This window comes from Nicotiana tabacum, chromosome 17 (assembly GCF_000715075.1).
Source record: "Nicotiana tabacum cultivar K326 chromosome 17, ASM71507v2, whole genome shotgun sequence".
Classification (NCBI taxonomy): Eukaryota; Viridiplantae; Streptophyta; class Magnoliopsida; order Solanales; family Solanaceae; genus Nicotiana; species Nicotiana tabacum.
The window spans coordinates 45,026,180-45,039,586 of NC_134096.1; the positions used below are offsets into that span (position 1 = coordinate 45,026,180).

The following is a 13,407-nucleotide window of genomic DNA, read 5'->3' on the forward strand; positions in this document are numbered from 1 at the left end:
TCCACTGAAAATATATTTAGAATTTCCTGTAAGATACTTAAATTTCCATTTATTATAGTTTGAGAATATTTAACTTATATATTTTAATTTGTCTAAAACTAAAAATTGAATATTATAGATAAGATAGAATAACTATAGTTAGAGGGCAAAAATAAGAAAAATAAAAGAAGAAATTAAAATTGTCGGTAGAAGTAGAATTGAGCATGTGAAAGGAACATTTTTGGCAGATTGACAGTTAAGAAAAGCCGCCAATTCGTTTCCATACAGACAGTTTCTCGTTAACGTAGTTGTAGAGGGACAAAGATCCTCTTCCTCTCCTCTAAACCAAAAAAGAAGAGTATATATTGTTTTTATTATATCCTTAAATTACATATAGATGCCCCACTAGGCCGGTAATGTGGCAAATCAGATGTCACCACGTGTACAAGGAAGCTCAGATTCCAAGAAAGGACAACTTGGAAGCATAGAATTTTGCTAGACTCAGAAAAATACTCTATATATTGTAACTTTGTATGCATACATTTAACCATTTACCATATGCATGCAGAGAAAGAGTCAGAGAGATCGAGGAAAATTGAACTTAGCTAGAGCTATTGGCCTTGAGCTTGAGAAGAAAGATTATTAAAGGTTTCATTTGATGTGAAAAAACAATTTTAAAGGCAAAAGTAGCCAAGAGGAGGTGACAACTTTCATTTGCTTTTTGGACTCCCTTCTCTTTTTGTCTTCTTATTATCAAAATCCCCCCACCCAATCCTACAATTTCCTCATCATTTTTCCGCCAAACTTGTCTCCATATAATTTCTATCTTCTCTAGCTTTCCTCCTCCTCCTTCTTTTTCTTTGGAACTTCTCTAATGATTATCCTAAAAAGTAGAAAATTAATTATATGGAAAGAGAAGTTCCAAAGAAGATTATATAATATGGCACCTGTTTCATTGCCCCCCGGTTTCAGGTTTCATCCAACAGATGAAGAACTTGTTGCTTACTATTTGAAAAGAAAGATCAATGGTAGGAAAATTGAACTTGAGGTCATTCCGGAAGTTGATCTCTACAAATGTGAGCCATGGGATCTACCAGGTACATATAACTCCATTTCCATTTTTGTTTTGTTTTGGTCCTCTTTAGAAGCAAAAACAAAAAATGGATACATCATCATCATCTATAAATCAATCAAGTGTCATAGAAGATGTGTGTCAAAAGGAAAATTACGCATATTGTATATTTTCCTAAGTTGTAATTGTGACGTGTCTCTGGAGAAAGAAAAAGAAACATTACCTAGCTAGCTAGATAATTCCAAAGTGATTGTCAAGAAAGGTATAACAATTAAAGACATTGTACTAACTACTATTTCCTTTTTACTTTGATGTCGTGTGAAATTATAAGACCGTAGTTGTGAAGCCATATGTTTTAAAAAGTCGAGAAAGGAAATGATCAGAAGCTAATAGGGTAAACAAAAAGATAAGAAAATGAAGAATTTAAAGGTATTTTTCTTGTAAAGGTACTCTTCGGTTAGTTTATTTCCTTGATGTTCCATACGCGTGCAAGCTAATAATATGTTGTGATTCTGGATACTTTGAACACGTACACTTTACTAGTCAACAACCATATGCTTTATATATATATATATATATATATATATATATATATATATATATATATATATATATATATATATATATATATATTGCATGTATGTTTCTTTATTCTTTAAAGGAATTTTGTTGGCCCCTACTTTTGATTTCCTATGCATGGAAGCAGCTTAAAGATGTGTAGTTTACGACTTAGGTGAATATATATATATATGTGAAGTCAAAAGGCAAAGGAAAAAGAAGTAACATGATTAATTTGATGTTACAGATAAGTCTGTTTTGCCTAGTAAAGATCTGGAATGGTACTTCTTCAGTCCTCGTGATCGGAAATACCCAAATGGAACTCGGACAAACCGTGCAACGAAAGCTGGGTACTGGAAAGCAACAGGAAAGGACAGGAAAGTAAATTCGCAGATGAGGGCTATTGGAATGAAGAAAACCCTAGTATATTATAGAGGGAGAGCACCCCATGGAAGTCGAACCGGTTGGGTCATGCATGAGTATCGTTTAGAAGAAAGAGAATGTGAAGTTGCTAATGGCATGCAGGTACAAATTAAAATGAGATTATCAATTAATGCTAATTAATACAAATGTAATACTATTATATTTGCAGGATGCGTATGCACTTTGCCGTGTATTCAAGAAGAGTTTGAATGCCCCAAAAAGTGGAGATCATTATGCTAGTGATCGATCCTCTAGCATTGATGTGTATACTGAGGAATCAAGGTTTGATGATATTGATCACACCTCACCTAACTATGGAATGCCAATGAATGTTGCTGCTACAACTCATGATGATAAATGGATGCAATACTTATCAGATGAAGCTTTCACTTCCATTAATCCCAATAGTAATGGATATCACCCTTCTAAGGTAATATATACCAACAGGTAGATGAAATAAATATATAAGTTAAATCCTTTTCTGAATTCTCGTTTCTAATTTGTTATTTTTTTTAACTTAAGGTTGATGTAGCATTAGAGTGTGCGAGGTTGCAGCATAGGTTTGCATTACCTCCATTGGAGGTGCAAGATTTTCCCCAAGTGGGCTATGTTGATTCCAGGACCATATCTCAATCAAATGATCATCTCATGTATCAAACCACAAATCAAACGGATATTGTACAAGAAATCCTATCCGTAGCCCAAGCTTCACATCATCTTACAAATCAAGATTCATGGGGTGGAAATTACAGTTATGCTCCTCCTTGTGATGACTTTTCTTTTCTTCCTCATAATAATCAATTAATCCATGACTTGGGTAATTCCTTCAATTTCATGGAACAACTAAACGAAGATCACAATGCTAGGTCCATTGCAGTCACTGATTTTGATGACAAGGTAATTAATGCTACTAATAATCCATGCAATCAACTATTTTTTTTTTTTGGAATCCAATGTGCTTAATTAGCTAACTAATTTGGTTTCTGTTGTACTGGCCAGACCTTTCTTGAGGACTACAAGTCGGTTCCAATAGAAAATATCTCAGGTCCCCATAAAGAAGAACAAGACCTCCAAGGTATTACAAATTACTGTATTATATATCCAACTCTTTCTTCTTTTTCTTTTTGCTTTTTAACTTATTATCGTTAACAGTACAAAGAATTTATACATCCACTATGCACTAGCTATAAGTATATTTTAACATTTTGTATCGTATTTTTCAAGTTATTAATATTAATTTTCTACATTGTCAATTTGCAAAAGTTAAACTCATTTTTTGCTTTCTTTTTATTGATCAATTATTTACTCTGATTACAGGAGAAGCCAGCGGTGTGCATAATAGCTTGAATGAAATAGAAGCAAACAATTTCTCATTAGGATTTGGTAATGACAGCTTCTTGGATGAAGAAACAGATGGTTTTGAAGTTTATGAGAAAATTGAAGTGAGGCAATTAGGATTGTTTGTTGCCACAAGGCAAGCAGCCAACACATTCTATCATCAAGTGGTACCTTCAAAAACAGTTACAGTACACAGAGACCTAGAGCATGACTTTCCCATAAGAAAAATACAAGAAAATGCAACTTTGCTCGATACATTTATGGCTTTTTCAAGGAAAACACTATCTGGAGTTATGAGAGTAACTAGGCCCTGGAAAGGAAAAGTAAGCACTTTGGTTGATATGATTGCACCTTTATATACATTTTGGAGTATTTTGGGGAATGCTTATTAAAAGGAAGAGATGGGCTCCAATTAGGCGTTCATAATGGAGAGGAACAACAAAATAGAAATCAAGATTATAAATGGGATTTCAAGTACAACGTCAATATCCCATCTGCTAATGCAGGAAAAGAAGGGGAAATTTAATTTTCACAGTGGTTGTGGAAATTAAAGAGATGCATGACCTAATTTCACCCTTGTATTAATTAGCTATTTCCACCATTAATTGTCCCTTCTTCCCTTTGTAGTTTGTACCATTTTTTACTTGTACTTTTGTTTTCTAAAGATTAACTTCTTTTAATGCTAACCACAATTAATTGCTGTTAGGGGAAAGATTAACTTAAAGACCCCTGAAAATTGACACCTGTATGTAACTTCTTGATGATATAGATTGTATTTGTTCTTTTCCATATCTAATTAATCATTCTTAATTTGTAGCGAATTAATATTATTTGTTTAAGCCTATCAATAATGTTTTGGTCTGGAGATCACGTGCAGTGATTCAAGTCTATGTGATAAAATATTGATCTAAATCAAGAGCTAATTAATTGTATTATTCTTCTTTAATCTAGCCGATCAAATGGTTACTAACTTAAATAATTTCCTTTTTAAAAAGTTTTTATATAATATTCTTAACTAGATAAAATTAAAGAGCTAGTTTTGATCATTTCCACTAGATTTTCCATTTACGTTATTCCATTAACGAGTTTTTTCTGCAGTTATTTGATCTATCGTTCAGAAAATAACACTATATATTCTATAACTGATTCCTAGATTATTACTTCAGTACCATCTCTCATTACAATATGTATGTAAAGGGGATAAAATCCTAACGATCAATGCCGGACCACTGAGCTAATTAATTGGTTGCGTGAGACTCACTTTGAGGAATTTAATCGTTTATGCGGGATCTTTTCTTAACAGAAATAGTCGGCAAATTTAATATTTACAATTTCTAACCGGTACACATAGATTATATACTATTTATACACAGTTATACACATATTATGTATGGATTATACATATATTATACATCCACCGACTATGTTTGCAAATAAAGAAGGTTTATATTAATTAAAAATTCTATATGAAAATAGCATAAAATAGATGTATTATTTTGTATGAGTAGCTAAAGATCTGTTCTTTTCTCATAACAGAGAAGAGTCTCTAGTACCCAAACGTACTTTAGATTCTTTGCTTCAGTAAAACCCAAAAAGAATGCTACTATACAGGAAAAACATGTATGTCTTTAAGCTAATGTATCCAAAACTTTAGCACGCAATATTGCAATCACAACTTGGTTTATATTTCCGTAAATGTGCCTTTATTTTTTCGATTTTCTATTTTTATTTTATTGAGGATCACGTAAGAGGAGGGAGAAGACAGACAATTAAATGTACACCTATTGTGTGAGACTCTCACCAGTATCACTAGACTTCAAGTCTTGGTGATTGTAATTTAATGTGATGTTAGCATTGTTATTTAGGGTATTTATAATTGCTGACCTGGCTAACCTTTCTTAACGTGATGTTTGGAAAAAGGATAGTCTATAACCAGACGTAGAGAAGATATCCACATACTAATATATACTTGTTCGCAGGGGCGGATGCACGTTTTTCCAAGTGGTGTCATGCGCTTATCAATAAATTTTGCTATATAGACATATATGCAAAAAAAAAACAGAACTATAATATAAAATATAAATGACTTTTATGGCATAGCGTCGGGCGTAGTGGTCAGGTTGCAATTTTCTTGCTTGATGTTTGAGGATCGAACTCGGCAGAAGACAATTTTTGTTTTCAAATTTTTTAGCATGGTCCTTTTGAAAAAATAGAGAGTTGAACCCTCAATTTCATCATAAAAATCAATCAATTAAACATGACTTCCACGTTCTATAAGTGATTTAAAAAATATTTAAATGCATAAAGGAAGTTATTTAAGCATATACTCTTATAACGTAATCTGGAATCATAATATTTTTTAAAAATAATATATTTTTGCGATTTTGCAAATTTTAAACAAGCTTCTTTGAAGTCGAAATTCTAAATTTCTCATCTCTTTTGCTATTTGTCCCATAGTTTATTCATTTCCTTAAATATCGATACCGCTTATTAAAACTTCTGCTTACGCCCTGCTGGTTCGTGATTGACACTTCTATATTACTATAAATTTATTGGTTCATTTCCTTGTCCAAGATTTATTACTCATCTGGCAGATTTGTATCACATCTGGACTTTAATTTAGATGTCTTTTCTTCAATTGAAAATTATACTTAACCAACCACACAGAGTTGTAACTCTGTAAGAGCTTTCATAAATTTTGTTAATTATATAAGCCAATTACAAGGAAAATGAACCTTATCCCATAATTATACGATAAATCTCATAAATCTCATAAATATCATAATTTCGCCGATTATTTTTAGTTTAAGTGATTGAGTAAGCGACTTTTTAGGTTAATTATATTCTTCTAAACTCTTTTTCATTGTTCTGAACCAAAATACCGTTAATTTTGATAAATTTATAATAACCACGAAATAGTATAGGAACACTTTTGGTCTTCATTTTACTTTAAAAGAAACCGACAAACCGCACCAAATCGATAATCCGAGTCAAATCGGAAAAAAAATTCCGACTACCGACTATGGTTCGATTTGATTTGGTGTTAAGAAAAAAAACCCGACCATAATTGGTTTGGTTTGGTTTTAATTTTAAAAAGTCAAACCAAAACCAAATCAAACCGCCATTACACTATACAAAATTTTGATATATTTAATACATATAAATACTAATTGTAATGTAATTTATAAATATTTCTTAAACTTTTCCATAATTTTGTCTTTTAAGGTGTTATTTCAAGATAGGAGTTAGAACTTTTGAATGCTCCAATAAGTTTTATAGTACATAAATGTAAAGTAACTCAAATAATGCTAACAAAAGCTCAAACCAAAATCAAATCAATACTAATGCTAACAAAAGACATGCAATTCAATATTTGGAATGACAATGTATTGGATATCTAGTTTTAATTTTGCAATCATTTAGATAAAAATGCATAACTTATTTTTATTTTTTCTTTAGTGTTTAGTCATGTAATCAATACTCCCTTATTAGTTGTACTTATTTTAGCATGACTTAGTACTTTTTAGTTATGTTATTTTTATTATGGCTTATTAATTATCAATATTTATTTTATGCGATTTTATTATCTTTATTGTTGAATATTTTAGGATAATGCCATGACACATCTCATATTTTGTACTCCCTCCGTTTCAATTTATGTGAACCTATTTGACTGGGCATGGAGTTTAAGAAAAGAGAGAAGACTTTTGAACTTGTAGTGTAAAATGAGACACATATATTTTGTGTGGCTATAAATCAATGCATAAAGGTAAATTATTTCCAAATAAGGAAAGGGGGCATTCTTTTTGGCACGGACTAAAAAAGAAATAGGTTCACATAAATTGAAACGGAGGGAGTATTATTTTCTTGGAAAATACCTTATATAGTTGTATCTTACTAGGATTAAAGGAATATTTGGAGCAGAAGTTATATGTTTTCTGCTATGAAGATTTTACCAGGAAAAAAACCCGAAAAATCCAAAAACAAAATAAAAATTCGAGAAAAATCGAGATTGAAAAATTCGAGTATTGTTGGTTTGGTTTGGTCTTTAGATTTAATAACCCGTCACAATTGGTTTGGTTTGATAATTGAAAAATTTAAATCAACCCGACTTATGTACACCCCTAGTTTTAAGCAGAGTTCAAAGGATTGGGTTAAATTAGGAACTGCAAAAATAGTTGTAAGTGAAGAAGGTTTATATTAATTAATTAACAATTCTATACGAAAATAGCATAAGATAGATATATTATTTTGTATGAGTAGCTAAAATCTGTTCTTTCCTCATGACGGAGAAGAGTCTCCAGTACCCAAACATATTTGAGATTCTTTGCTTCAATAAAACCCAAAAAGAATGCTATAAAGGAAAAGCGTATGTATGTCTTGTAAGCTAATGTATCCAAAACCTTAGCGCGCAATATTGCAATCACAACTAGGTTTATTTTTCAGTAAATGTGACTTTATTTTTTCGAATTTTACTTTTTTCTATTTTAATATACTAGAACTTATTCTTTCTGTTCTTAATTGTTTGTAGTAATATCTGGAACCTCCCTCCCTCCATTCTAAGTTATCCTTTTAGTTTAATTTCTGTGTTTAAGGAGATGCATTATATTCCTCATCTATTTCTCCATTGCAATACTATATCCACCTTCATTACAGTTACCACAGGAATAGAACTGCAATCAATTGATATTTAGCTGCAATAAAATGATACGCATAATGGGATAAGGTACATCTTCCTTGTAATTGTGTAAAAGTATATACACAATTAATCAGGTTATTTATAAAGTGTGAATATTTATAATAATCATACATGGTAAAAATAGTAGTAATTAAGTTGTTAACAAGTGTAGTTGTGATGGCATAAAATAATGGTTTCAGCGCAGTGTCCAACTTATTAGCAATCTGTATTAAAATTGTCCCACCACATGAATAAATTGATAAATGATAATTAACAGGATCGATGGCATTAATACAATAATTAAATCCCAAGATGCTGCAGTACACTTGGAATATTAGCACAGATATATATAGTTAGTGTTAACAGCTAAACTCAAATTTGGATAGAGCGTGACACTCAGTTCCCGGTAGGATTCAAGTTCCATGACAGATAAGCTGGATCACCGAAAGGCCTGCATGGACAGAACAATATATTAATTAATTAGTATGCACATGAACATCATTTTTAATACAACAAACAACAGCATCAACAACAACCCACTATAATCTCACTAGTGGGGTCTGGAAATGGTAGTGTGTATGCAGACCTTACCCCTACCCTGGGGTAGAGAGGCTGTTTCCGATAGACCCTCGGCTCCTTCCCTCTAAGAACTTCCCACTTTGCTCTTGGGGTGACTGAAACTTACAACTTCTTCGTTGGAAGTGGAGGATGCTCACCACTAGAGCAATCCACTCTTGTAAATCATTTTTAATACACGCAGTAGTATATTACTTCTTTCTTACCTTGGTTTAATGACATACATAAGTATGAAAGTTATTGCCACGAATAAGCAAATTCCACCAACCGCCAGATATGCAATGCCTAGGAAATTATTCCTTCCACCAATCCATGTTGTGGTTGAAAGGACCAACGACTTTTTACCCCCAAAAGTATATGTGTTATAATGGTTTTGTATTACCACACTAATCTTCTCATTAGCTTCAAGATCATACTCCACCTTCCCGTATAACTTTCTGAATAATGGCAATGCTGCAGTTCGCATCCAAATTTGAAGATCCTCTTGTTCACTCAACTGCATGTGAAATCCCCAAAATGATTAAGATAAAAATGAAATGAGAAAATGGAAAAATAACACTAAGGTGAAAAGTGAGTATTCACTAACAGGTATGCTCTCATTAAGTTTTCCACCCCCAATTAAACCTCCTTTCTGGAAATTCTTAGGGTAAACATTCGACCCAAATTTATGTTTTCTATCACTTGGCCATGAAATGTTCTTCCTATTGATTGGTAAAGGTATGCCCTTAATTGAAAAACCATATGTATCATTGAACAAACTCCAAGCAATAAGTCCACAAGGGATCACTGGCTCATTTCCATTCATGTCTTCAGGAGCACAAGTCTTTTTCAAATCATCCTTATAATTTGGGTCCCGCAACTGCTCGTCATTTCTGCTTTTTACATATCTGTGAAAAACATATCAAACTGTCAATATCACTTAACCGTATATCATTTACTGGGAAAATGAAGTGATGCTCCTTCAAATATGTCCACTTGGATACGAAGAGCCTATCTGTAATAAAGACCTCAAGCAAAAAATAATTGTAAGAAGGAAAAAAACCAGGTAACTATCACAATGTCTTTCATAATTAGGCTCATCATTAATTTGATTTTGTGAGATTAGAAAATAAATTCTGTACACAAAAATAATTGTCCCGTGCCTCCTGGCTAAGATATTCACACTAATGAAGGAGTGGAAATTAGAAAACTTGTTCCTTCCCTGAGAAGATGTACTTTAAATTCCAGAGTTGCTTAAGCAGTTTTGTAAGTTTCAATCCTTCAGTTAGTTACGATTAGTTACTTTTTCATAACTTCCTCAATTGTATGAAAAGATGTAATCTTTAACTTCATTATTTGATATCCATCTCTGATTTCATTGTCATTGTTATATTCAAGTTTATGTATTTCTTTTACTTTAATGTAATTAATATTGAAAGTTTTATGCTTATTAATGAATTAATTATGGCACCAGATGTCTGTGGCCCAATGGGTAGTATACCGTTTAATCTTCCTAGATTCAGAAGAAAATCCCAATATATCTATGGCTATTAACATCCAATTGCTCAACCCATGCAGAAGCAGAAAACGTTGATCATAAGCTAAAAGTTCACTATGTGCATTTTCTTTCTCTCTCTCTCTTTTTTTTTTTTTTTTTTTTGTGGTGGGGAGGGGCGTTGGGGTGAAGGGGATAGTCATCCGGATCGACATAACACCAAAACTGATAGCAAAGAACATAATTCAATTGCATCAGAAGAGTTATTCATTTCAAGTACAGCCACAAACTGTTTTAATTGATTTTAAAACGTTGGATCCACTTTAATAGCCATAACATATAAGAGCTTTAAATTAATCGAACAAAATCTTGGACATACCGGCGATGATTCTGATAAAAGTTATCAAGCTGGTAATAAACATAGATAGGATGCTTCATTTTCTTAGGAACCTAAAAACATTCAGCAAACGAGGACAATATAATGTCAGAATTTCGAAACAGAGAAAAAACCAACATATTTTGAAGAGGGGACTAACTATCAAGTTTCTGATGCAAGTCTTGTTTGACTTATTATTTTGGATATGTGTAACCCTATCATGATATGCAAGTGCTGGTTTTGAATAATTTGTAGGGATGCAATCCTCATCATAACGGTCTATAATTTCCACCACCTGCATAAAAATGAAATATATTATATGTCAAATACCATTTGACTGCGAGAAAACCATAAAGAGATGGATATTTTCAGTACTTTTTCTGATGCAGACAATGAGGCAAGTCCTATAGGAATGAAGACGATGCCAAGGAAGATAAATGCTGTGACAACCTGAATGCAGAAAATGACAAGTATAATCAAAAAGCCATTTTTAAAGCACAGATTCAAGGGAACCTTGTGAGAACAAGTTATGTTAACCATTCTGTGAATGCATACCCATTGTGGAGTTAAAATTGGCTTGCAAGCAGGAAGCTCTTGCTGAGTAAACCTTGAATCTATAGCACAAAAATATGCGTCTAAATTTGGTTAGTTTCCGTAAATTAAACTGAAAATATATAAAACACTGAAAACTAAGTCATTAAGCTGGCATATACAGATATCATCACATCACTCAAGTTGCAAAAGGAGTATAAAGCCATGAGTGGCTCATTGGTAGGTTCCGGAAGGATTGTAAGTATCATCAGAGAGGCAATGAGCCAGTTATTTATATAACACATAACAAATATTCTCAATATCTAAGCCAGATCATAATCCCATTATTTAACCATCTACAAGATGAAAGACCAGTAGTCGAAATAATGCAAAAATAAGAACTAATTCTTCTGGGGATATGTGGCTATTAGGCAATGAACATAAGACAATGTTAGTCAAAATGCACCTCACGTATTACTTATGAAAACTTTGAAGTTAGACCAAATTCCTGGTGATCACATTTCACTTTTAAACATTGTCGACAATTAAATAGAAACTGCACTCTCAGCAGACACGAATCTAGAATTTGAAGTTTATGGGTTTTAAATTTGTCGCCAAACCCATAGCTCGGCATAGTTACTGAGTTCGCAATCAGATATTTATACATTAGTAAATACAAATGCAGGGGTTAAGCAAAACTTACTGGGTTCATCCGAACCCGTAACTTATACACCCCTCCGCCCCTGACTCTCAGCAAGCTACACAGTGGAAATTTAGAAATACAATGATGTGATTTCAGAAACTAAGAAACTATTGATTCTGCCAACCTTTACATATTACTTTCCACTTCTTGCTAAAAGAACCCCAGAAAAGTCACATCCAATGCAGATCTTCCAATGATGAAAAATCCCCTTTTTCATAGTGAAAACTAGATCTAGAAAGACTTGTTTTCATCTTAGGCATCTTTAGAAAGCCCCCAAAACTCAATGACTAGCCTCCCCACTTCAACATTAAAGCGCTAACAGAAATATCAATAGCTTAGAGAGCAAATAGAAATCCTTATACCCGTTGGCACTCACAGTTAAGCTTTTAGGAACTTCATAGTGCAAGTAGAAATACTTTAAAGGCATAAAGCAGTTAGTCTGGAGACTGGAATGCAATTACCAACCCCAGATAAACCAAGCATGTTAATATCACCCATTTAACCATAGAGTTTAGGTTTTATGCACTGACTTTGTATACAATCAAGTCATTTAAAAGTTATTTGTACTATTAGTATACATAACTTAAATCCCTAACAGAGTACTTAATTATTTTTGCAGTGCACTAATATTCCGCCGTTACAATTATTTCCAAAGTTAGTTAAACAAACAGGCTTCATTAAGAACAACTAATAAAACAACCTAAATACCCCATATATCAGATCGCTACATCTCAGCTATTCAGGGAGTATGTTGAATTTTCGCTACTTCTGGAATATGCTTAAACTATAAAAAATTGTATAAAAGAAGAAACAAAGAGAAATAACAAAGGTATCAAAATTCTGAATGGCCAGATATACAGAGGAGAATACTTTTTTCCTTTCTTGTTTTCTACCAACAAAAAATGTTACATAAGAAATGAATCTAGAAATTATGCGAAATCGAATCAATTCTAGTGGAATTAAACAATAAATTCATGCTCTCTTTTTTTCTTTTTCAGAAAAATAAACAAATATCCGAACCTTCAAAACATGCAGAGGTTCAGAAAAAACATCATAAGACTACATCGAAAATTCAGAAAAAGGGAAAAATTGAAACAAAAGAAAAGAGAAGAAAGGAAGTATTACAATCAGGTTTCCTGGATTTCTTTAAAGAAGATGAGGTTCCTTCGCCCATTGTTACGTCAAATCTGTAGAGAATTAGAAAGGAAGTATTATTACTCTAAAATTGTGAACATTTTTCAGGAGGGAGAAAAAAAAGGGGAAAATGGGATCAGAATTTTCCTTTCTTCTCCCTTTATTTTCTGTTTCATAAGGGAAATTGCCAAAGGTCGGATTAAGGTGTGGTTGCATGGCAAAAACGGTACGTGATGGAACTACCGAAAGTCACTGCCTTCCATCGCCCAACTCCCACGTACACCACACTACACCAAATATATGGAAAATACTTATCAAGTATACATAAATTAACTTTAGTGGGTAAACATTAAAATAATAATATATGGTTAAATGATAAATACGTATTTATCCTCAAAATCGGATAACAATTGAATTTGTAAATGGTTTTAAGGATACGTGATTTAACTTGATACAAAACGACAAATTAGATTGCAATTGAGATAAGTAATGGAAAAGTAAACGCAAACCACACGAATTGAACAGTCTTAGTGCTGGAGAATTAATCACCCTCGAACCAGGTACT

At 32.6% G+C, this 13,407-nt stretch overlaps 1 protein-coding gene and 1 pseudogene across 1 annotated transcript; one reads left to right on the top strand and one right to left on the bottom strand.

Annotated features, from left to right (window-relative positions):
* Positions 1-486: 486 nt before the first annotated feature.
* On the top strand, positions 487-4,159 carry LOC107822981 (NAC domain-containing protein 54-like; annotated as a pseudogene).
* A 4,137-nt stretch (positions 4,160-8,296) lies between these two features.
* Positions 8,297-13,113, bottom strand: LOC107822985 (ALA-interacting subunit 5-like). The gene is made up of 8 exons (XM_016649571.2): positions 12,834-13,113; positions 11,030-11,088; positions 10,850-10,924; positions 10,635-10,769; positions 10,478-10,548; positions 9,211-9,511; positions 8,831-9,120; positions 8,297-8,499 (listed from the first exon to the last, which is right to left on the bottom strand). Exons 1-8 carry the CDS (start codon positions 12,880-12,882, stop codon positions 8,445-8,447), a joined length of 1,035 nt encoding a protein of 344 aa, XP_016505057.2. The 5' UTR covers positions 12,883-13,113; the 3' UTR covers positions 8,297-8,444.
* Positions 13,114-13,407: the final 294 nt, after the last annotated feature.

Excerpts from the sequence above, each read along its gene's own strand:
- LOC107822985 (XM_016649571.2), bottom strand. The coding sequence starts at position 12,882 with ATGGGCGAAGGAACCTCATCTTCTTTAAAGAAATCCAGGAAACCTGAT. Across the intron at positions 9,121-9,210 it reads AACTTAATGAGAGCATACCT|TTGAGTGAACAAGAGGATCT; the intron begins GTTAGTGAATAC and ends TTTCACATGCAG. Across the intron at positions 8,500-8,830 it reads ATGTATGTCATTAAACCAAG|GCCTTTCGGTGATCCAGCTT; the intron begins GTAAGAAAGAAG and ends CTGTCCATGCAG.